At 39.4% G+C, this 25,524-nt stretch overlaps 1 protein-coding gene across 1 annotated transcript in view; it reads left to right on the top strand.

Annotated features, from left to right (window-relative positions):
• Nucleotides 1-25,524, top strand: part of Rich (Guanine nucleotide exchange factor subunit Rich) — a 629,630-nt gene that overhangs the window by 45,297 nt on the left and 558,809 nt on the right. Inside the window, exon 3 of the mRNA XM_067145638.2 lies at nucleotides 18,735-18,887. Coding sequence (XP_067001739.2) covers nucleotides 18,735-18,887 — 153 coding nt within the window. The remainder of the gene's footprint in view (nucleotides 1-18,734; nucleotides 18,888-25,524) is intronic.

Raw genomic sequence — 25,524 nt, 5'->3', positions numbered from 1 at the left:
CCTGGGTGGCCATGGCAGTCGTTGGACCTCTGCTGCATGTTCCTAGGAATGGAAGGAGAAAAAGGGTGTGGGGGGGGGGGAAGGGGGAAAGAGTTTATTAAGGCGGGGCTGAGGAATGTGGAAATCACTAAATTTTACAATATTTAAAATTCTTCCACCGTTTTGATACTCTTTTTTTTGCCTTTTGGCAACTTTATTTGTCAACAGTACATGTTTCGTTCCTTATTTAGGAACATCCTCAGCTGTTATTGTAGCTTACGTGAATTGCTAAGATTTTAAACACGTTAATTTGCAGGTACATTGATTCACTTAAAAACTACTAAAAATACCCATTAAATTAAATGATATTAAAAACAATGTAGGGGTTAGTGTGTTAATGATATGAGAACGGATGATTACATAGTTGGTCAGCTTAAAAACTATGTCTATTCATTTGAATAGTTGTTAAAAATCTCATTTTGTTACATTAAAATGTCTGTTTGCGGTTAAAAGTTTTAAAAATGTTTGACTTTGTAACACTGTTCAAATTATTGAATGTTTTATCTTCTGTTCCAACAATAGCAAGAAATTGAATCCAAGCTGCCTTCACAAAAATTGATCAGCAATCAGCTTCAAAGTTCCACATTAGACTCAATCAAAGGCACCATAAGCAAACTCATAATATATAACAACTTACCTGGAAGGAACAGAAGATAAAACATTCAATAATTTGAACAGTGTTACAAAGTCAAACATTGGTGGAATGATGAAGTGAAGGCAGCCTGTAAATGTAAAGAGAAGGCTTATAAAAAATGGCTCCAAACAAGGGCCGAGGCAGACAGGGATTTGTACGTAGATGAAAGAAACAGAGCGAAACAAATAGTTGTTGAATCCAAAAAGAAGTCGTGAGATGATTTTGGTAATAACCTGGAAAGACTAGGTCAAGCAGGAGGGAAACTTTTCTGGACAGTAATAAAGAATCTTAGGAAGGGAGGGAAAAAGGAAATGAACAGTGTTTTGAGTAATTCATGTGAACTCATAATAGATCCCAGGGAATCACTGGAGAGGTGGAGGGAATATTTTGAAAATCTCCTCAATGTAAAAGGAAATCATCCTGGTGGTGTTGCAAACAGCCAAGCTCATGGGGAGGAGGAAAATGATGTTGGTAAAATTATGCTTGAGGATGTGGAAAGGATAGTAAATAAACTCTATTGTCATAAGGCAGCAGGAATAGATGAAATTAGACCTGAAATGGTGAAGTATAGTGGGAAGGCAGGGATGAAATGGCCTCATAGAGTAGTGAAATTAGCGTGGAGTGTTGGTAAGGTACCTTCAGATTGGACAAAAGCAGTAATTGCACCTATCTATAAGCATGGGAACAGGAAGGATTGCAACAACTATCGAGGTATCTCATTGATTAGTACACCAGGCAAAGTATTCACTGGCATCTTGGAAGCGAGGGTGCAATCAGTATTTGAGAGGAAGTTGGATGAAAACCAGTGTGGTTTCAGACCACAGAGAGGCTGTCAGGATCAGATTTTCAGTATGCGCCAGGTAATTGAAAAATGCTACGAGAAGAATAGGCAGTTGTGTTTATGTTTCGTAGATCTAGAGAAAGCATATGACAGGGTACCGAGGGAAAAGATGTTCACTATACTGGGGGACTATGGAATTAAAGGTAGATTATTAAAATCAATCAAAGGCATTTATGTTGACAGTTGGTCTTCAGTGAGAATTGATGGTAGAATGAGTTCTTGGTTCAATGTACTTACAGGGGTTAGACAAGGCTGTAATCCTTCACCTTTGCTGTTCGTAGTTTACATGGATCATCTGCTGAAAGGTATAAAATTGCAGGGAGGGATTCAGTTAAGTGGAAATGTAATAAGCTGTCTGGCCTATGCTGACGTCTTGGTCTTAATGGCAGATTGTGCCGAAAGCCTGCAGTCTAATATCTTGGAACTTGAAAATAGGTGCAACGAGTATGGTATGAAAATTAGCCTCTCGAAGACCAAATTGATGTCAGTAGATAAGAAATTCAACGGAATTGAATGTCAGATTGGTGATACAAAGCTAGAACAGGTCGATAATTTGAAGTATTTAGGTTGTATGTTCTCCCAGGATGGTAATATAGTAAGTGATATTGAATCAAGGTGTAGTAAAGCTAACGCAGTGAGCTCGCAGTTGCGATCAGCAGTATTCTGTAAGAAGGAAGTCAACTCCCAGACAAAACTATCTTTACATCGGTCTGTTTTCAGACCAACTTTGCTTTACGGGAGCGAAAGCTGGGTGGACTCAGGATATCTTATTCATAAGTTAGAAGTAACGGATATGAAAGTAGCAAGAATGATTGCTGGTACAAACAGGTGGGAACAATGGCAGGAGGGTACTAGGAATGAGGAGATAAGGGCTAATTTAGGAATGAACTCGATGGATGAAGCTGTACGCATAAACCGGCTTCGGTGGTGGGGTCATGGGAGGCGAATGGAGGAGGATAGGTTACCTAGGAGAATATTGGACTCTGCTATGGAGGGTAAGAGAAGTAGAGGGAGACCAAGATGACGATGGTTAGACTCAGTTTCTAAAGATTTAAAGAAAAGAGGTATAGAACTAAATGAGGCCACAACACTAGTTGCAAATCGAGGATTGTGGCGACGTTTAGTAAATTCTCAGAGGCTTGCAGACTGAACGCTGAAAGGCATAACAGTCTATAATGGTAATGTTGTATGTAACATTTCTTACTCTGTCTCTCCTTGTCTTCCCTACCATATTCCTCAGGAACTTCATCTCACTGGCCTGAATTTTACTCTCATTTCTTGCTGTCAAAGCCCAAGTCTCTGATGAATACGTTAATTTAAGGGTATAGTACATCTTGTACCCGACTCGTTGGCTGAATGGCCAGTGTACTGGGCTTCAGTTCAGAGGGTCCCGGGTTCAATTCCCGGCCGAGTCAGGGATTTTAATCGCTTCTGATTAATTCTGGTGGCTCGGAGACTGGGTGTATGTGTCCGTCCCAACACTCTCCTCATCATATTCAGACAACAAACCACACTACCAACCACCACAGAAACACGCAATAGTTATCACACCCCCTCCATATAGGGTTGGTGTCAGGAAGAACATTACCGGGCGAGTTGGCCGTGCGCGTAGAGGCGCGCGGCTGTGAGCTTGCATCTGGGAGATAGTAGGTTCGAATCCCACTATCGGCAGCCCTGAAGATGGTTTTCCATGGTTTCCCATTTTCACTCCAGGCAAATGCTGGGGCTGTACCTTAATTAAGGCCACGGCCGCTTCCTTCCAACTCCTAAGCCTTTCCTATTCCATCGTCGCCATAAGACCTATCTGTGTCGGTGCGACGTAAAGCCCCTAGCAAAAAAAAAAAAAAAAAAAAAAGGGAAGAACATCCAGCTGTAAAACAGGGCAAAATCCACTTGTGCGACCCCACAGGTGTGGGAAAAAGTGGTAGGGAAAGAAGAAAAGTAGAAGAAGTACATCTTGTACATTATCTCTTTACATTTAATAGAAACTTCTGTGTTCCACACCAGGTTCCTTACATTCTGGAAGAACATATTTCCTGCTTGTACCGTTCTGCTGATCTTATCCAACCTTGCATCTTGAATTATTTCACTTCCCAAATATTTGAAGTATTCAGCGTCATGGGTTTTTGCCCTGATACTAACGATTCCTTTTCCTTCTCTTTCTTCTCTTGTCATCACCACTGTTTTGCTCTTCTCCACACTGTTTTTCATATCGTATTTCTCAATATTGTCATTTAAGGCCTCTAGTTGGATTTGCACTTCTGGTTTGTTGAATCTCCAGATTAAAATGTCATCTGAAAACAACATTTTCATATCCCCTCCAGAATTTCATCCATAACATTATAACATAAGTTGAGACAATACATCTTCCTGTCTTAGTCCAGTGTGGTCACATGTTTCATAGAGGAGTGTAATTCCTCAATAATTGTCACATACCTTCCTGTCACTTTTCTTAAATACTGGTATTATTACACCTTTACACCTAGTGAAAGCAATGTATAAGAACTGTTTCAGTTGTGTCCGGTCTCCTGTGTAAAGAACAGATTGGTTTAGAAACCATCTTCCTGATGATCGCCCCCTCTCATGTAGTCCCCACCTGGAGATCCGAATGGGGGACTAGTTTACCTCCGGAATATTTTACCCGGGAGGAAGCCATCATCAGTACATCATTCATACAGAGAGAGGCTTGCATGTCCCAATGACGCAGATAGCCGAGCCGCAGGTGCAACCATATTGGATAGGTATCTGTTGAGAGACCAGACTAATGAATGGTTCATCGAAAGGGGGGTAGCAAGCTTTCGGAAGTTTGCAAGGGCGGCAGTCTGGATGATTAATATGGCCTTGTAATAATACTCAACATGGCTTAGCTGTGTTGATACTGCTACACAGCTGAAAGCAACGGGAAATTACAGCCGTAACTAACTCCCGAAGACATACAGCTCTCTCTGTATGAATGATGTACTGATGATGGCTTCCTCCCGGGTAAAATATTCCGGAGGTAAACTAGTCTTCCATTGGGATCTCTGGGTGGGGACTACACGAGAGGGGGCGATCATCAGGAAGGTGGATACTGACATTCTGCGAGTCGGAGCGTGGAATGTTAGAAGTTTGAATCGTTGTGGTAGGTTAGAGAATCTGAAAAGGGAGATAGATAGACTAAAGTTAGATGTAGTTGGTATAAGTGAAGTACGTTGGCAGGAAGAACAGAATTTTTGGTCAGGTGACTACCGAATTATCAACACGAAATCAAACAAGGGAAATGCAGGAGTTGGTTTAATAATTAATAAGAAAATAGGGCAGCGGGTAAGCTACTATGACCAGCATAATGAAAGAATTATTGTTGTCAAGATAGACACCAAACCAATGCCCACCACAATAGTGCAGGCCTATATGCCTACTAGTTCAGCGGATGATGAGGAAATCGAAAGAATATATGAAGAGAGAGAAGATTTAATACAATATGTAAAAGGTGACGAGAATCTAATTGTGATGGGAGACTGGAATGCAGTGGTAGGCCAAGGAGGAGAAGGTAATACAGTAGGAGAATTCGGATTGGGAGAAAGGAACGAAAGAGGAACTCGGCTGGTTGAATTTTGCACTGATCATAATTTAGTCCTTGCCAATACTTGGTTCAAACACCACAAACGACGGCTGTATACGTGGACGAGACCTGGAGACACTGGAAGATATCAAATAGACTTCATTATGTTTAGGCAGAGATTCAGGAACCAGGTGTTGGATTGCAAAACTTTCCCAGGAGCAGACGTGGACTCTGACCACAACTTGTTGGTCATGAAATGCCATCTGAAGTTGAAGAAATTGAAGAAAGGAAAGAATGCAACAATATGGGATCTAGACAAGTTGAAAGAAAAGAGTGTGAGGGATTGTTTCAAGGAAGATGTGGCACAAGGGCTAAATCAAAAGGCTGAAGGAAACACAATAGAGGAAGAGTGGATAGTCATGAAAAATGAAGTCAGTAGGGCTGCTGAAGAGATGTTAGGAAGGAAGAAAAGATCAACTAAGAATCAGTGGATAACTCAGGAGATACTAGACCTGATTGATGAACGACGAAAATACAAGAATGCTAGAAATGAAGAAGGCAGAAAAGAATACAGGCGATTAAAGAATCAAGTGGATAGAAAGTGCAGGGTAGCTAAGGAAGAATGGCTGAAGGAGAAGTGCAAGGATGTCGAAGGTTGTATGGTCCTGGGAAAGGTAGAAGCTGCATACAGGAAAATCAAGGAAACGTTTGGAGAAAGGAAATCTAGGTGTATGAATATTAAGAGCTCAGATGGAAAGCCGCTTCTAGGGAAAGAAGACAAAGCAGAAAGATGGCAAGAACATATCCAACAGTTGTATCAAGGTAAAGATGTAGATAATTTGGTTCTGGAACAAGAAGAGGCTGTTGATGCTGATGAAATGGGAGACCCAGTTTTGAGGTCAGAGTTTGACAGAGCTGTGAGAAATCCTAACTGGAACAAGGCACCTGGAATGGATGACATTCCTTCTGAATTACTGATTGCCTTAGGAGAATGCAGCATGACAAGGTTATTCCATTTAGTGTGTAAGATGTATGAGACAGGAGAAGTCCCATCCGATTTTTGGCAGGGGCCTACCATTATAATGAAAACTCCATAACTTGATTGTGACTGGTAGTAGGAAATGGAGGCCTATCATTATTATTGAAAACTCCCCAACTCAAGTATTACTGGAACTAGCAATGAAAACTCCCCTATCCGGACTTTTCATGAGGAAAAAACCTCTTGGTGGTGTTTCTCGGATAACGCTAAGAGCAATGTAATCCAATGAAATCTTACTCACAACGTGTATTGTATTTTACCTAGAATTTCATACACAACGTAGAATTCTGTAGCAAAGCATGTGTACATGAGCTATGGTGTGTGTGTGTGTGTGCGCGTGCGTGCGTGCGTGCGTGTGTGTGTGTGTGTGTGTGTGTGTGTGTCGCTTACAATTGGTAAACAAATCCAGTACACTAGAGCTAAGGTGACATCCAAGCAAGCAATTTTATCAGTGTCCCTTGCTTCTATGCACTATGCACTAAAATGCCTTGTCATACATTGTCCATGGCATATCATATCAGAATCATCACTTTGATGCAACAGAAAATGAGAGAAGTTGACATTTGCTGAGTTGGTTCACATGAATCAGCGTGTTGTCTCCAGGTTGTGAAACGAGTTCCAAGTCACCCATGCAATAGGAGATTTACATCATGTGTGCTGTTCATGCAAAACAGCAGCAGCTTAAGACCAGTATATACACATATCTGTTTGTAGACTCCCTAGCCGTACAGCTACCACTCTGTGCCACGAGCTTAAAGACGCCATGGAAGTTAGTGTATGCACCCAAACTGTGTGCAGTAGACTCTCTGATGGGGGACTGTATTTAAGAAGACCCCTCAGGACAGCTTCACTTCAACGACATCACAGTGTAACTCATGTTCGAAGGGCTAGAGCACATCAGATTTGGACACGAGATCATTGATGTTGTTGACTGATGAAGTGCAAATTTGTTTACACCCTGATGACAACTTGCTGCACATATGGAGGGCAAGAGGGGAACATTACAATCAATCATTCTAGGTAGAAGGTCACCACCTGCTTGAAGGTTCAACACCATTCAGGGCAGGTATTATATATGGCTGCTGTACACCAGTCATTCGTATTCTCCAACCCATAGTACTGTAAGTAGTTTTGCAGAGACTGGAGGAGATGGGTAACTCTACAGGTTGATAACACTTGTCCACATCGTGCAGCAGCTGTGAATGTATACCATGAGGGAAGTGGGATCCAGCATCTTCCTCAGACATGAACTGCATAGAGCATATGGAGACCTTTCTTAAAGGAGCAGTTTCCAACCTTATCATCCACCACCAATGATTCAGACCCTAAAAGATGCTGCCGTCAAAGAGTGGGTACCGTTTGCCTTTTGGTACTGAGCGTGCCCCGTTGCATTCAGGAATGCCTCAGGGTTTGTGGAGGACCAGTGTGTTATTGACTCACGTGACTGCAGGTGATGTTCTAACTGAGGAGGTTCCGTGATTTCTTTGCTTTAGTCACATACTCAGTGTTTTTCTTTTGATACTGTGTCCAAAGTTACCGAGAAGTGTATATTTTCATTGTATTTACTATTCTGAGTGTCACATTAAATAATAATATGTCAGTTCCACCTCATCACAACAGAATTTGGTATATGCTTAACTTTTTTGGTGAGTGTATAATACTGTACCATGATTTGTTATTCAGTATATAATTTGCCAATAAAACTTACTATTGAGCAAGAGTAAAATAAAGCCTGGTTTTTGTGTTTTTTACCTCAACCTTCGAGGAGTCAAAGTACAACAACTTTTGAGTAGGAATGATTAGTCTGGGACCGAACTGTGCATTAGGGCAAGCCTGATAATGTCAGGAATGATATAATGGACATTTTATTTTTCCAAAATGCTGTGCATTCCTGAACAGTGCAGAACAGACAGTCATTGAAGTTATAGTCATTTGTGCATGCAATGAAGTGGCATAGCTAAATTTATGTAAAATCACCTAAATGATATTGGGATTGCCTTAAATTCTTTAACCTCTTAACTGGGCATGACGTATATATTCGTACGCTGAATGTTACAGGGTAATGGACATGACGAATATATATGTACTTGTCGTTTATCACGAATACTTCCTGGGTATAACGAACTACTTTTCCGCGTCTTGTATTGTCGTCTTAATTGATATTTTTCCTGCACGATGGCAGCAAGTACCACATGTCATGCTTCTTGAAGCTTATTTGTTTTTATTTTACAACTGTGCAGTGCTACTCGTCCGCAGTAGGCCAAATATGGCAGCATCTAGTTCAAAGCATAAGTTCGAAACGCTTGAAGAAGATGAGATTATTCAACACTTAGAGAATGATTGTGAAGATTTATCTTCTCAGAAATCTGAAGATGAGTGGTTTGATACAGATGAAGGTGAGTCTGATAGTGAAAGTGGTTCAGAGAATGAGAATGAAGAACAAGATGAATAACATGACGAATCGGATGAAGGCGAGGTGCTAGACATGTTTCAACTTTTCCCGCCGCATGGTGTTTCATGCCAGAAATTCGTATTTTCTGTTGCTAGTGGATTAAAGGTGGACTTCGATGATGAATCCACTGTGTTGTAATATTTTGAACAGAAGATTGTGTATGCTAAACAGTTTTTAGAAGCCCATCCGAACTTGAAACCACAGTCACGAGGGAGAGATTGGGTGGATACAAATCCAACTGAGATAAAAACCTCTAATTGGACTTTTAATGCTGCAAGAGATAGTGCATAAGCCAGAAAACAGTATGTACTTCTCAAAACGGGAAAGTATTGCAACCCCTTACTTTTTGAAAATTATCTCTGAGAAAAGATTTCATCTTTTACTGAAGTTCCTTCATTTCTCCGACAATTCCAAATTTGATCCTAACCTGCACAACAGAAAGCTCTATTAAAATTCATCCGGTACTTGATCACCTACAATCAAGATTTTCTTCTGTATACACTCCTGAGCAAAACATGTGTCGATGAGTCCCTCCTTCTATGGAAAGGACGATTGGGCTGGGTGCAATTTATTTCATCTAAAAGAAGCAGATTTGGCATGAAATTCTATAAACTTTGTGATAGTGGGTCTGGTTATCTTGGAATTTTGTATTTGTACTGGCAAAGACACAATGTATGGTCAAAGAAATCCCGGTGAGAATATTTCATCCAGAATTGTACTAGAACTTACTTACAACCTTCTAGATAAAGGGTATTGCCTCTATCTGGACAATTGGTGTACTAGTCCAAGACTAGTTGACACATTGTGTAGCAGAAATACTGATGTGGGGACTATGAGAATCAACAGAAAGGAATTCTCAGACACAGTGAGGAGGGCCAGACTGCAGAAGGGGGAAACAATTGCAGCCTTGTGTAAAAAGCAAATGATCGTGAAATGGAACGACAAAAGGAATGTTACCTTAGTCAGCACAATCCATGATGACAGCATGAGCGATATTCAGACAAGGAAAGGTGTAATCCGTAAACCATCCCTTGTTCAAGATTACAACAAGAATACGGGAGGAGTGGATAAAAATGACAGCCAAGTTCCCAGCTTCAAACTTGCCAAAGAACGCCTAAAAAAATATTACCAGAAGATGTTCTGTTACCTGATGGATCTGGTGTGTTTGAATGCGTTTATACTTTATCAGAAAAAACTAGGACGCCTATGTAGACTGGACTTTCAACTGACCTTAGCAGAGGACTTATCTTCATCTGGAGGAGTGGTAGGACAGCAGCCAAAAAGACGTCCTTCAAAATCACCAACACCTTCTCGACTACTGGGGCGCTGCTTGCCTGATTTTGTTCTGGGTACATCGAAGAAGAGACCCACTAGAAGGTGTGTTAGTGTGTTGGAAGAATGGAAAGAGGAAAGAGTCCATGATCTGGTGCCCTGATTGTGAGAAGGCACTTTGTGCTGCACCGTGCTTCAGGCGGTTTCATACAGACAAATCACTGCAGTTCTAGTGAGGTAAATGGCGTAACTGACCGTGAAGTTAAATTAAAATCTTTCACAATGTCACTAGCATGATGTGTAATTCATAAATATTCCTTTATTTTATTTGTTTTAATTTTAGGTGCTAACATATTGTACCATACTTGTCTTCCATATATCCCGGGCTAGTTGCGGAAGAGCACGTGGTTAACGTTCGAAATCAAATGGGCAGATCTAATTAATCTAACCTCTCCCTGAGGTAAATACCATAGGTATATTGACAGGAATACGGGTATATAAATATTGTGAATAAGAGAAAGAAATTGGGTAAAATGGATTTACTAAACTAAGACATTAGTATCATTCATACTAACAACACACAAAAAATACAACATACGAGGCCTGATGGCCAAAATAAACAAAATGTGCCGTGCACTTGACCATATCATTTACTTCAAATATTAATACTCATGGGTTACGGCCCATATAAAGAAACACACGATTTGGGAGTGACTTTAGATGATTACATTTATGAAATTTAGGTCGACTCAAACTTCGCTTTATGTCCTAATCCCATTGGGATATGCTTATAAAGTGTCTTTACATGTCCACGGTAGATAGTTAATCACACTAGTAATCGATCCAGTATATACATATTTACATCATTAATCATGAAACAATTCAATTGCAGCGCTACTCCTGCACTGCAAATTTACAACTACACAGGCTCTAATGTGTGGCTGCACACACAGAAATTGAATGGCATAAAATGCCAGTGATCTCTACTTAGCTATCTAGCTAATTAAACAAAACAAAAAAAAAAAAAAAAAAATTAATTTTGAAGCCGATGACCTGCATTGTTTGGCCCCTTAAAACAATAAGCATCATCATCAAAATCTAATTCAACACTGATTACATTGACACATATAACAAAGATAGAAACAATACAAAAACAACCATCAAAATCTCACAAAATCATACATCAAACCAGAAAGGCTGGAAATAAACATATGAATGAAATAGCTCGAATGGGACTTGTAAAATAAAACATGATATATGCACACCTTCTCCACATGTGGTCCTTGGGTTCTCCCTCAACAGGCAGATGCATGGCTTGCGTCCAGACGTGAGATGCAAGGAATATCTATTCCAGGTTACTTTTACCCTTACAATCGGCTGAGACCTGTAAAACATTCTTAATTGTCAAGGGGAGGACGAATAACGGTCCAGGTGACATTCGACTATGAAAACGGCCTTGGGGTGGTGCATTGAACTACGCACGAGGGGAGCTTGTTGCTACTTGCCAACCTTCACTCGGAGACAAGGTTAATTCCTTAACATTCGCAGTTCTATTACGGCTCCTTTCATAAAATAATCTACGATCTCAGTACACTAATATAATCAATCGCACATCAATAAGGGCTTCAGCCTCTTTCATTTGAGTATGCACATCAGTTTCCATAAATCTTGAGACCAACTCAGGCCATTCATCTGGCGATATACAGGTTCTCAATCCTCCTCAGGTCATTACTATGGGCAATTCTAGCCTCCTTTAATTAGCTCAGTTTAGCATCCCCTATGTTATGCACGCCTTATGCTCACCAGCCCCTAGGTTGCGTGCCCTTCTGGCATCTTATATGGCCAGTCAGCTGTTCGTCAAGCCTGTTTGTCCCGTTTCCCTTGCATAATAAAGACTTTGACTATTCAGCGTTGAGTTTCTCCTTGATTCGGCTCCAAGATCACACCTGAAAAATCCATGTATGATAACAAAAAATAATGAATTATAAACTACAGCTGTAACTTATCTCCCATACATAACTACTGGCATGTAGCCTATGTAAATAATGACTGGATCTTGCATATTTACCACACAATGGAATACACTAAAAACACACAAAACACTCCTATATCTACACTGTCATACCCTTAAACCCATCTAAGTGAAAAGTAACAAAGAAGAATCACAAGCATGCATCAGCACAGGGCACGTGTATGTTTAAATTGAATTGAAATCAAATCTGTGCCGTCTGGCTGATCATTAACTTTAAAGTAGTTATTTACATCTGATCTGAACTAATGTGTAACTATCACCCCAAAAGCTTATCTTGCGTCGACTCAGCACTCGTGATGATCACATGGCCACTGCGTCATCACGAACTTAGGCCATCATCATGTCACTCTCCGGGATGTAGGAAGTCATTCCTTCGACTCTTGGCGCTGGCTGCGTGGTTCTGGTTGGTGATACTCCTGCAAACATTTGATTTAGACACTCGTTATTCACCGCTCGTAGCACACGTGTGCAAGATCGCGCCCTTAATGCTTGGCCGTTAATTGACTACAGCCTGCAAGCGAAAATTAGTCCGTTTCGCTCACCATTAATTTAAGGGCACTTCTGCCCGGACGTAATCAGTCCTTGTTGTGGCGCTACTACATGCAGATACGAATGTTCACGAGATCACGGACATGAACCATTGTAGTCATTTGATTTACTGGCGCAAATCATCTGTTGGGTTATAGGCGGCAGCGAATAATACCGTTCATTTACCGTCTTTTTAACGTCAGATATCTCACGCGCCAACCATGCACTTGGCGTCACTATAATGACTGTTACAGATAGATGTAACTATCTTATTACTCTTTAACTGTTAACACTCCCGGATCAAATTATAACACACTGCACACACATTGTGCTACAGATAACCACAATTACAATTTTACCCGTCACGGATATGTAGCACTAACTCAGTTCACAAGACATCAGAACAATGCGTCCTCTGTTGATTATGATCTCGGCAAGCGAACGAACAACCACCACAAGATTCAGACTTAGAGTAAGTGAGCAAGTCAGTCGTGAAGAAGTGAGGGACCCTTCTCTTCTCCTCGGGCTTATAAAGACTCGTACACTTTCATTCAAACGAGGGGAGTCCCTTTTGATGAATGCACTGTCCGTTGGATGGCCGGTTGAGTTTGAATGAGAAGCCGTTGATAATTCAAAATATACACATCAACATTATAATAATTTATAATTTCGCGTGGCTATTTCTAGCCGAGTGCAGCCCTCGTAAGGCAGACCCTCCGATGAGGGTGGGCGACATCTGCCATGTGTAGGTAACTGCGTGTTATTGTGGTGGAGGATAGTGTTGTGTGTGGTGTGTGAGTTGCAGGGATGTTGGGGACAGCACAAACACCCAGCCCCCGGGCCATTGGAATTAACCAATGAATGTTAAAATCCCCGACCCGGCCGGGAATCGAACCCGGGACCCTCTGAATCAAAGGCCAGTACACTGACCATTCAGCCAACGAGTCGGACACATCGACATTAAGTAGGCACCATTTATGTTTACAGACATCAGAAAAAATTACATCTTTCTGGACACATGAGAACTGTGGAATATCAGCGCAATGACGGATTACTTTTATAAATATGACTGGTTCAAACATACTCTTAGAAAGTTGGTTGTCCTGATGTCGCTGTTCGGTAGCTTGCAGAGTCCTCCTACCAGCTCGTGATTGGCTGAGTTCGAAACTCGCCAGACAAAGAGTGCGGCAGCGGTTTCCCAGCAACATCGTTCAAATTAAAAAAAAAAAAATCATTGTAAGAAGCTATGTACTGGCTGGTTCCTCTGTATTAGTGCAGTCCGGAATCCAACCGTCTCCCAACAGACTCCCACACAAAGCCATGTTGCGCAGTGAGTCCACAGTGTTATGCAATAATTAAAACTACGTATCTGAAGCATATGATAATATGGTTCAATATGATCAAAACGCTTAAATTTCAACCAGGTAAATGACCTTGCAGTTAATGAAAAATGGTTCAGAATGTCACAGCATGATATGATCGGAGCTTGAGGCACAATCCCTAAATTTCTTGTACAGCAATGGGATTCTCTCGGTCTCAACCGGACACGACTTCACGACATCACTATCACTACAAGTAATAAATCTCATTGTAGACCGTATTGGACATCAGATATGTACATTAAAACAAGAATAATAGTTAACACCACCTTTTCAATACTTATCTTTCCTATATTTAGGAAATAAACATTACAACAGGCGTTGTAAGATGGGACATGTTTCGCTTAACAGTAGTAAGCATCATCAGCCGAAAATAAATCTTAGCCTAAAGTTAGGTTAGGGCCCTGAACCTAGTGTCCTTAACTTAAAAGAATATAACCATTATGTTTTGTTATATATGAACATTCTTATTAACTGACTGGCAGCCATGAGTTTGATACTACACTGCCAACTCTATGTTGTACCTTATGTTTTTACCTCTAGCAACACGATTACGTGTTTTTTCTAACTCAGCCATGATGAACACTCTTATATATTTTCACGCTTGTTTTTATGTTTGAACATTCTGATTGACTGACTGGTAACAATGATATCCTAATGATTTTAATTATTTCACTACCAGCTCTGTATTATAGCCTACTTTCTGTTCTTATCCTCTGTCTCAACTCGATTGTGTTTTATTCTCTTAGCCATGTTGTAACATTCCATGTTTTTTTCACACTAGTTTCAAGCCTATTTTCATTTTATAAATATAAATGTTGATTCTTAGGGTGCCATATATGTTAAGGACACTAGGTTCAGGGCCCTGACCTAACTTTAGGCTAAGATTTATTTTCGGCTGATGATGCTTACGACTGTTAAGCGAAACATGTCCCAACTTACAACGCCTGTTGTAATGTTTATTTCCTAAATATAGGAAAGATAAGTATTGGAAAGGTGATGTTAACTATTATTCTTGTTTTAATGTTCATCGCTATCACTGCAATACGAGGTTCAGTGACCATACTGCCCAATCATCTGTATAACATTTGAAGAACCATACATCATGCCATATCCCAAATTCATTGCAAATTTATTCCTGAGCCTTGTGGGGGTTATTTCTATCTGGCACAAACTCAGTAGTAACTTAGAAGACAAATACTGTGTAGTCGACATACTTTGTCCTTGTGGCAGCCTCTGCATGGGGGAAGTTGTATTAATAAAAAATAAATTAATAATAATACCCCTTGCTTTTATTTGTTTCAACTTTTGGCTGTAAAATATGGGCCAAACTCTCAAATTCCAACCAAGTAAATGACCTTGCAGTTATTATAAGAAATGGTTAAACATTTCTCTAACATTGCAATTAATTAATTAATTAATTAATTAATTAAAACTCCTTTATTTTACTTTTTGTATCACAGATGAATGATATTAATGATATTACTAACTTATCTGCTTATCATGCAGTGTAACAACAATCTGCTGAAAAAATACACAGGGCAGGTTACACCAAGCACATCAATAATACCTATTTAAGAGATTAAAGAGCATGCTCATGGGAATATATAATTTTGACCATATTGGTCACTCGTCAAAGATTCTCTTAGTATTTTACAGTATCATCTCTATTTCAGCTGAATTGATTAAACTTCCAAACTTGCAGTTTTAATGTTTGATTAGTAGGAATTTCAGATATTCACAATATTCTTAAGTAATCTCTTGTTCTACTTTTGTAAATACACTCTTTTGAATTTTTTAGCCATAGTAAGTACTATTTTTCTTTCAGAAATGCTGTGATTCATCATTTTGTATGGACTGATGCCATTTATATGGATAAATGAATATAGTTATTTTATTTAATGTATGACTTTTAGTGCCAGGATTGTTTGAGGAGATGTTTGTCGTGATGCCTTAATGACCATGGACACTGAATTCTTTACGAAAGCTGTTTTGAACTCACGTCTACCACATTCAATGCAGGCATCACAATGATATGGTGCTTTTGTCCAATACTATATGTTTGTGTTCGAAGATTGTTGTGTTTCGAGCCATCTGTGGGCTACTTCAGTTACCCTTCTATGGGCTACTTTAGTATCTTTGGAACCTTTTGGATTGATCTGTATATATCAGTCTCTCTCAATTTCTACTTCAATTTAATTTCTTGTTAGTCTTTTTTTCCTGTACCTTTTAGTGCTTGTGATTTTAATTTTTAATTTTCCATGAAACCATTCCTCTTTTTTAAAAATTATTATTATTATTATTATTATTATTATTATTATTATTATTATTATTATTATTATTATTATTATTATTATTATTATTCTGTTTGTATATAATTATACTGTATATGTATCTCACAGCCAAGGAAGTATCAGGCTTCTGTGCAAATAATACAACATGAACTACTCCTCCATTTATAGTAGACAGAGTAATCAAATTACTTGTAACGAGTATTTTAAAAATAACTTTCACTGGTAATCATTACTTCTTACCAAATGTAATTTTTACTTGTAATTGACTTCTTTAAACAAAATTGTAATCATTTCACTCTAGTAATAAATATACATCGCATTGCGAGTTTACCAACATTGTATCCTTGTACCCGCAAGGGACCACATCGAGAGAATAATTTCAAAGGCAAAGATATGTAGGAATATTGCAATACCACATTCGATACGATACATAGACATTGACACTCAAGTCATAAAAATATCGACACTCCAATAATATCAGTAACAAATATTGACACCAACAGTATATTTCGATATCGGTAGTATTGTGCAGGCAGTTTCAAACCTGGAAATAATGAAAGAGGGGTAGCAAAATAAGGATCAATAAAACCTTCTAAACTATTATTGTTATTATGAACAGTAGAATACTAATACTAATACTTAATAAAAATATACATAAACTAACAGAATGTATCCCATGTCGATGGGCCTTTGGTTGATGATGTCACTGATTTCTTTCTGTATCCGATGGTAACAAGCAAGCTGTCATTTTTAAGTCAGTGGTAACAAAATCAATTTAGTTAGCAACTTTGTGAATTAGTTTCCAAAGGCCTCTTTGTACATTATCTTCGTGGGCAAAAATCCAGTTGAACAGCGCTTGGCCAGTTGGTTGCTCTGAAACTTGTAGTTTGACATATATCACTGGGGCAATTTTAACTTGCATTCATGCATTATAGACCATTATGGCTTTCAGCATTCAATCTGCAGGCTTCTGTGAGTTAATTACCCTCCTCCACAATACTCTGTTTACAACTAACTCTGTGGCCTCATTTAGTTCTACATCTCTTATCATTAAACTATTAAAAACTCAGTTTAACCATTATTGGCTTGGTCTCCCTGTACTTCTTTCATCCTCTATGGCAGAGTCCATTATTCTCCTAGGTCACCTATTCTCCACCATTCACCTCATGTAACACCACCACCAAAGTAGCTTTATGTGCACAGCTTCATCCATTGAATTCACTCATAATTTAGTCTTTTATCTCCTCATTACGTCCAGCTGTATGGCTAAACGGTTAATTTATTGGACTTTGGTCCAAAGGGTCCGGAGTTTGACTCCTGGCTTGGTCATGGATTTTAACTTTCATTGGTTCATTCCTTTGGCTCAGGGCTGGGTGTTTGTGCCATCTTCATCATTAGAATTTATTTTAGGTAGGATCCCATCCTCACAGATGTGCAGGTCGCCTACAGGGTGTCTACCCAGAAGACCTGTACTAGGCCTCTCCGGAGGCCACATATCATCTCCCCATTTCGAGTACCCTCCTACAATTGTTTCACCCTGTTTATACCAGCAATCTTTCTTGCTTCTTTCTGGTCTGTTACTTCCAACTTATAAATAAGATCTCCTAAGTACAGCAAAGTTGATCTGAAAACAGACAGATGTAAAAATAGTTTCCTCTGAAAGCAAACCTCTTTCATTCAAAATTTGGTTGATTGCAATTGCATTAGCTGTACTGCACTTTGATTCAGGTTCACTTAGTTTACTACCTTCCTGGGAGAACACACATCCTGAATACTTGAAATGATCTACTTGTTCCAGTTTTGTATTCCCTACCTGGCATTCATTGCTCTTAGGTTTCTTCCCTACTGACATCACTTTAGTCTTGGAAATGTTGATTTTAAGATCACACTCGCAGCACCTCTTCAAAATTGAAGAAATTAGATTGCAGGCTTTCACCACAGTTTGCCAATGTGATTAAAGTCATTGGCAGAGCCCAAACTTGGTTACTCCATTCCCACCCAACTGAATCCCTCCTCACCGTTTTCAGTAAATTATCCTTCTATGCTGTGAACATCATAGGTGAAACATCTACATTCACACTACAGAAGGCCGAATATAACTTTGAATCATGTTGAAACATCAGGTTCCTGAAATGGAGTAATTTGTGGTAAATCTACATCTAAAACCCATCATTAGAGTTTTGTCTTATTCCTGTCACAACTTTGGACCAAGAACCCGTTCTACCATTAAGTTTCACAGCAGCCTTACTGTCAACGTAAATGTCCTTGATTGCTTATAATAACCTACTTCTAATCTCATATGTTGAAACTTGTTGGCATGGTGTCGGAGGATGGACGCTGAAGAATTTGTCAGTGAATCAACTACAGGTCGTTGATACATGAAATTTAGTTCAAATTTCAACATTATTTGGACAGTCATGATTTACTTTTCAGGAAGTGATACACCAAGTTTTCTAGAAGCTTATTTATTATTATTATTATTATTATTATTATTATTATTATTATTATTATTATTATTGTTGTTGTTGTTGTTGTTGTTGTTGTTGTTGTTGTTGTTATTGTTGTTATTATTATTATTATTATTATTATTATTATTAATGGCATAAATCCAAATGAGTATGTCTGGTATTTTGGACTGTGAAGATACTATAGTTTCTTAGTGTGTTCTTTTATTTCTGTTTAGACTTTAGAAGGCTACTTGTTACTATACAAGCTTGGTGTCACTGCTGATCAGAAAGGGCTCTATGAACAGATTGATTCACCTCATCCTAATCTTCGTAGAGACAGTGCAGAGTTATTCATTAAGGAGGTTATTCCACCTCTGCATTTGACATTGGTAAGCTGCTTTTCTGTCTAAATCTTGCATGAACTGTAGGTTTAGTTATTTTATATTTTTAAGTTGTTGGTTAATAAAGATATTATTTAAACCTTGTATTTATAATTAAAATCTTGTGCACAGCAGTGACGTCCGAATCAAAAGTTGTCGGTAGGTCATGAAGTGTTGTGTGTTAGTGGTTCTGCTTTACAGTGTCACTTATTAACTTCATCCTCATCAGCACCCTCACATGGTGAATACACTGAGACAATTCTTGTCCTAATTCCCCCAACTGCCAGATCTACCCTCATCATTCACTCATTTACGTGCCTAACAGAAACTATGTTGCATGCAATAGTATTCCTGATAAACAGCCCTAACCCAGACTCTGCCCTTCCCTTTTTAACACCCGTCAAGTATACTTGATAATCTCCTCTTCTTCGTTATCTTCCCTTACCTAAATATCACTTACTCCTAGTACATCCAGTTGCATCCTCTTTGCTGACTCAGCCAGTTCTACTTTCTTTCTTCCATAAGCCCTATTAATATTGATAGCTCCCCATCAAATTCCATTTCGTTCATCTAGTTGTTTCCAAGGAGTCCCTCGCCTGTCAAATGAGAGTGGGATTCCGTTACTCCCATAGATCGAGGCTCTTTTGATCGTGGCTTTATCCTTGCTCTGTAATAGTGCCAAATTTTTGTACAAATGGTGGTGTTTAGTCTAATGAAGGAATTGAGAGGCAGGCAAATTTGTTATATGTTGGGGGGGGGAATTAGTACCTGCAGAATGGCAGAAAAATAAAGAAAAAATGAGGTGTGCAAGTGATGATCAGCAGGTGACGATCATATGTAATCATAATGATAAACTATGTCTTCCACTGGCTTTTTTATGAACTTGGAAGCAAAGTAGAGGAAGATAATTTCATATTGAATATACGTTTTATAGCAATCTGTGGAACGACGCTAGATGAGTGCAACACCTTGCTGCATTTTATTGTTCAAATGACAGTGCAGGGGGTGAATGGAAGGGTGGTAATCGCACAAGTCAACAGAAGGAGCATATCAAAGAAATGGTCCGTAAACATATTGAGGGTTTCAAGTGCACCTCTAGGGATTATGCTCATGAAGATGTAAGTAATTTGAAGCACTATACTTATTGTTTAGAAAATTTTTGTACAGAGTGTGCAATATAATTGTTGCACTGTGTGTTTCCTTCATTTTGTTTTCAGAATCAACACAGGAAGTACTTAACCTCAGAGCTTAATATTCAAACAGCATGGAAGATGTTTTATGATGAATATGGAACGAATCATCCTCGTGCTAAGACCTGCAAGTTTCACTATTACTACAGGATCTTCACCACAGAGTACAGTCTTGGTTTTGGTACGCCACTGGTTGATGATACGTTACATATAAAATAGTTCATATTAGATTCTCTTTCGACATCAACTATTCAGCTTGTTGAGAGATATATTATGCACCTTTTCAATACTTCTCTCAAGTTGATTTGATAAAGTATAGTTACTGTGAAAAATGCAGCCAACAACTGAAGTATGAAATGGATGAAGAGGATAAGAAAGATATAATTTGTGGACACTTTTGCATAAATAGAGGACAAAAACGTTCTACCAGTTATTGCGTGAAATGTTGCCCTGTGATATTACATTTTAAAAGTATGATGCAAAATCAACCTTTTGCCTCACCAGCTGTGGCAATATTATTTAGGTGTAGTGAGGCATTATGGTGAAAGATCAAAATAGAATTGGAACGATGTTACCTGTTATACTTCTTCTTTTTCTTCATTTCCTGTTTCCAGTCTTCTGGGTCGGGTTGTGAATCAAGGACCTCCACAGTTATCTATCTCTCCACCACTCCCTTCCTTCCAACAATATTTCTTCTACTTTTACTCCTGTATAGGGGCTGCCTGGCCGAGGCGGTAAAGGCATGCTCGGTTTACCTGAAAAGACGTGGGTTCGAATCACCGTCAAGAAGTCGTAAAATTTAAGAAATTAGATTTCCACTTCCGGGGGTGCACATGACCCTGAGGTTCATTCAGCCTACTCCAAAAATGAGTACCAGGTTAATTCCTGAGGGTAAAGGCGGCCGGGCGTAGAGCTAACCACTCTACCCCATCAAGTGCCGAGGTTGCGGATAGTGGAAGCCTTCACCTTCCACCCTTCCAAGGGCCTTCATGGCCTGTACGGAAATGATTTTGCTTTGCTTTTTTTACTCCTGTATACTCTCCTTCACCGACTCCATCCACCTCTTTCTGGACCTTACCCCGTTGACTTCTTCTTCTTTGTAAATTCTCACTTTGGAAACTCTGTTTTCTCATTGTGTGTCTATACTGGTCTCTATCTTGTCTTGCAGTGTAGGAAATAAAATTCTCTCTCTGATTTCTATGTTTTCTGATCTTATCCCATCGTGTCTTTCCAATTATTCCTCTAAGGAATTTCATCTCAGCTGCTTCGATTCTGCTTTCATCATGTTTCGTTGTTGTCCATGTGCCCACTGCGTATGTCAAAATTGGTATGTAATACATTGGGTACAGAAGTTCCTTGCACTTATTTTAATTCCATATTCCTCTATCTCCTGATTCCATACAGTAACTTGTTCTTGTACTTCCATTTCATCTTCTCCCCATATTACTATGTTACCTGCAAAGAGTAAAGCCTTTGTCTCTATGCTTCTTATTTTTTGTTGTACACTTTTGTGGATTTCATCCATGACTATAATGAAGAGTAAAGGGTGAAAATACACTTCCGTGTAAAAGTCCTGTTTCTACATTGAACCATTCCTACCTTAGTCTTCACACTACTTACACACTTTTCATACATGGCTTTGATCACTTGTACTTCTGCTCTGCCTTCCTTCTTTTTTTAACAATGCATCCAAGACTGTGGGTAACTGTGTTCACGTCCTAACTCGTGAACCATGGGCAACGGCTGAGTGGCCTAAGTGGTCCTGAGAGTAGGGATACCAGTTGCTATGGAATGGGAGTGGGCATCTCGGACATATTCTGAGTCATGGCCTTCCTTGTGCTCAGGTGGCTAGGACTATACAATTCACCAGTGGTCCATAACCCGTTAGAGGAGAGATCCTCACTTGGACTATGTGTAAGTAGGGTAGCATCCTGCTTCATGAATTTACCGAGCTCAGAACACTTTAAGCAAGCCTCGGACCTATGGGAGTAACGGAGTCCCACTCCCATTTCACAGGCGAGGGACTCCTTGAAAACAACTTGGCGAACAAAATGGAATTCGATGGGGAGCTATCAATATTAATGGGGCTTATGGGAGAAAGAAAGTAGAACTGGCTGAGTTAGCAAAGAGGATGCATCTGGATGTGCTAGGAGTAAGTGATATTCGGGTAAGGGGAGATAACGAGGAAGAGATAGGAGATTATAAAATGTACTTGACGGGTGTTAGAAAGGGAAGGGCAGAGTCTGGGGTAGGGCTGTTTATCAGGAATACCATTGCACGCAATATAGTTTCCGTTAGGCACGTAAATGTGCAAATGATGTGGGTAGATTTGTCAGTTGGAGGAATTAGGACAAGAATAGTGTCCGTGTATTCACCATGCGAGGGTGCAGATGAGGATGAAGTTGACAAGTTTTATGAAGCATTGAGTGACATCGTGGTCAGGGTCAACAGCAAGGATAGAATAGTGCTAATGGGCGATTTCAATGCGAGAGTTGGGAATAGAACTGAAGGATACGAAAGGGTGATTGGTAAATGTGGGGAATATGAACATTAAAACAAGAATAATAGTTAACACCACCTTTCCAATACTTATCTTTCCTATATTTAGGAAATAAACATTACAACAGGCGTTGTAAGATGGGACATGTTTCACTTAACAGTAGTAAGCATCATCAGCCGAAAATAAATCTTAGCCTAAAGTTAGGTCTACAATGAGATTTATTACTTGAAATGTGGGGAAGACATGGAAGCTAATGGGAATGGGAAGCGTTTGCTGGACTTCTTTGCTAGTATGGGTTTAGCTGTTACGAATACATTCTTCAAGTGTAAGGCTATACACCGCTACACATGGGAGGCTAGGGGTACCAGATCCATAATAGACTATATCTTAACCGACATCGAATTCAGGAAATCTGTTAGGAATGTACGAGTTTTTCGTGGATTTTTCGATGATACAGACCACTATCTGATCTGTAGTGAACTAAGTATCTCTAGGCCTAGGGTAGAGAAAGTGAAATCTGTCTGCAAACAAATAAGGGTAGAAAATCTCCAGGTCGAGGAAATTAGACAGAAGTACATGGATATCATTAGTGAGAAGTTTCGAATAGTAGACAGTAAGCAGGTTCAGGATATAGAAAGTGAATGGGTGGCATACAGGGATGCTGTAGTAGAAACAGCAAGGGAATGCCTAGGAACAACTGTGTGTAAAGATGGGAAAAGGTGAACATCTTGGTGAAATGATGAAGTGGGGGCAGCCTGTAAATGTAAAAAGGAGGCTTATCAGAAATGGCTCCAAACAAGGGTCGAGGCAGACAGGGATTTGCACGTAGATGAAAGAAACAGAGTGAAACAAATAGTTGTTGAATCCAAAAAGAAGTCATGGGAAGATTTTGGTAATAACCTGGAAGGACAAGGTCAAGCAGCAGGGGAAACCTTTCTGGACAGTAATAAAGAATCTTAGGAAGGGAGGGAAAAAGGAAATGAACAGTGTTTTGAGTAATTCAGGTGAACTCATAATAGATCCCAGGGAATCACTGGAGAGGTGGAGGGAATATTTTGAAAATCTCCTCAATGTAAAAGGAAATCATCCTGGTGGTGTTGCAAACAGCCAAGCTCATGGGGAGGAGGAAAATGATGTTGGTGAAATTATGCTTGAGGAAGTGGAAAAGATGGTAAAAAAAACTCCATTGTCATAAGGCAGCAGGAATAGATGAAATTAGACCTGAAATGGTGAAGTATAGTGGGAAGGCAGGGATGAAATGGCCTCATAGAGTAGTAAAATTAGCGTGGAGTGTTGGTAAGGTACCTTCAGATTGGACAAGAGCAGTAATTGCACCTATCTATAAACAAGGGAACAGGAAGGATTGCAACAACTATCGAAGTATCTCATTGATTAGCATACCAGGCAGAGTATTCACTGGCATCTTGGAAGGGAGGGTGCGATCAGTCGTTGAGAGGAAGTTGGATGAAAACCAGTGTGGTTTCAGACCACAGAGAGGCTGTCAGGATCAGATTTTCAGTATGCGCCAGGTAATTGAAAAATGCTACGAGAAGAATAGGCAGTTGTGTTTATGTTTCGTAGATCTAGAGAAAGCATATGACAGGGTACCGAGGGAAAAGATGTTCACTATACTGGGCGACTATGGAATTAAAGGTAGATTATTAAAATCAATCAAAGGTATTTATGTTGACAATTGGGCTTCAGTGAGAATTGATGGTAGAATGAGTTCTTGGTTCAGGGTACTTACAGGGGTTAGACAAGGTTGTAATCTTTCACCTTGCTGTTCGTAGTTTACATGGATCATCTGCTGAAAGGTATAAAATGGCAGGGAGGGATTCAGTTAGGTGGAAATGTAGTAAGCAGTTTGGCCTATGCTGACGACTTGGTCTTAATGGCAGACTGTGCCGAAAGCCTGCAGTTTAATATCTTAGAACTTGAAAATAGGTGCAATGAGTATGGTATGAAAATTAGCCTCTCGAAGACTAAATTGATGTCATTGGGTAAGAAATTCAACTAATTGAATGTCAGATTGGTAATACAAAGCTAGAACAGGTCGATATTTTGAAGTATTTAGGTTGTGTGTTCTTCCAGGATGGTAATATAGTAAGTGATATTGAATCAAGGTGTAGTAAACCTAATGCAGTGAGCTCACAGTTGCAATCAGCAGTATTCTGTAAGAAGGAAGTCAGCTCCCAGACGAGACTGTCTTTACATCGGTCTGTTTTCAGACCAACTTTGCTTTACGGGAGCGAAAGTTGGGTGGACTGAGGATATCTTATTCATAAGTTAGAAGTAACAGACATGAAAGTAGCAAGAATGATTGCTGGTACAAACAGGTGGGAACAATGGCAGGAGGGTACTTTGAATGAGGAGATAAAGGCTAATTTAGGAATGAACTTGATGGATGAAGCTATACGCATAAACTGGCTTCGGTGGTGGGGACATGTGAGGCGAATGGAGGAGGATAGGTTACCTAGGAGAATAATGTACTCTGCTATGGACAGTAAGAGAAGTAGAGGGAGACCAAGACGACGATGTTTAGACTCGTTTTCTAACGATTTAAAGATAAGAGGTATAGAACTAAATGAGGCCACAACACTAGTTGCAAATCGAGGATTGTGGCGACGTTTAGTAAATTCTCAGAGGCTTGCGGACTGAACGCTGAAAGGCATAACAGTCTATAATGATAATGTATGTATGTATGTTTAAAATAAGAATAATTTTATCACGTTAAAATCACATGTATTTACTACATTTAGTCATTTTTGCCAATATGATTTTTTTTTTGGATACAAAACGGTGGTGGGTACAAAAATGCCCATTGGTCACGAGTTCTACAAGCATACCATGGAAGGAAAAATATTTTTGATAATGATAAATTACACTTCTTTGCAGTTAAATAGCCATTTTATTTCAATACAAGCACTATTTTACAAATATTTCGTTAATTCTTTGC

Source organism: Anabrus simplex, chromosome 4 (genome assembly GCF_040414725.1).
Source record: "Anabrus simplex isolate iqAnaSimp1 chromosome 4, ASM4041472v1, whole genome shotgun sequence".
Classification (NCBI taxonomy): domain Eukaryota; kingdom Metazoa; phylum Arthropoda; class Insecta; order Orthoptera; family Tettigoniidae; genus Anabrus; species Anabrus simplex.
Note: the sequence above shows the minus strand (reverse complement) of the source record. Positions and strands in the feature narration are given on the sequence as shown.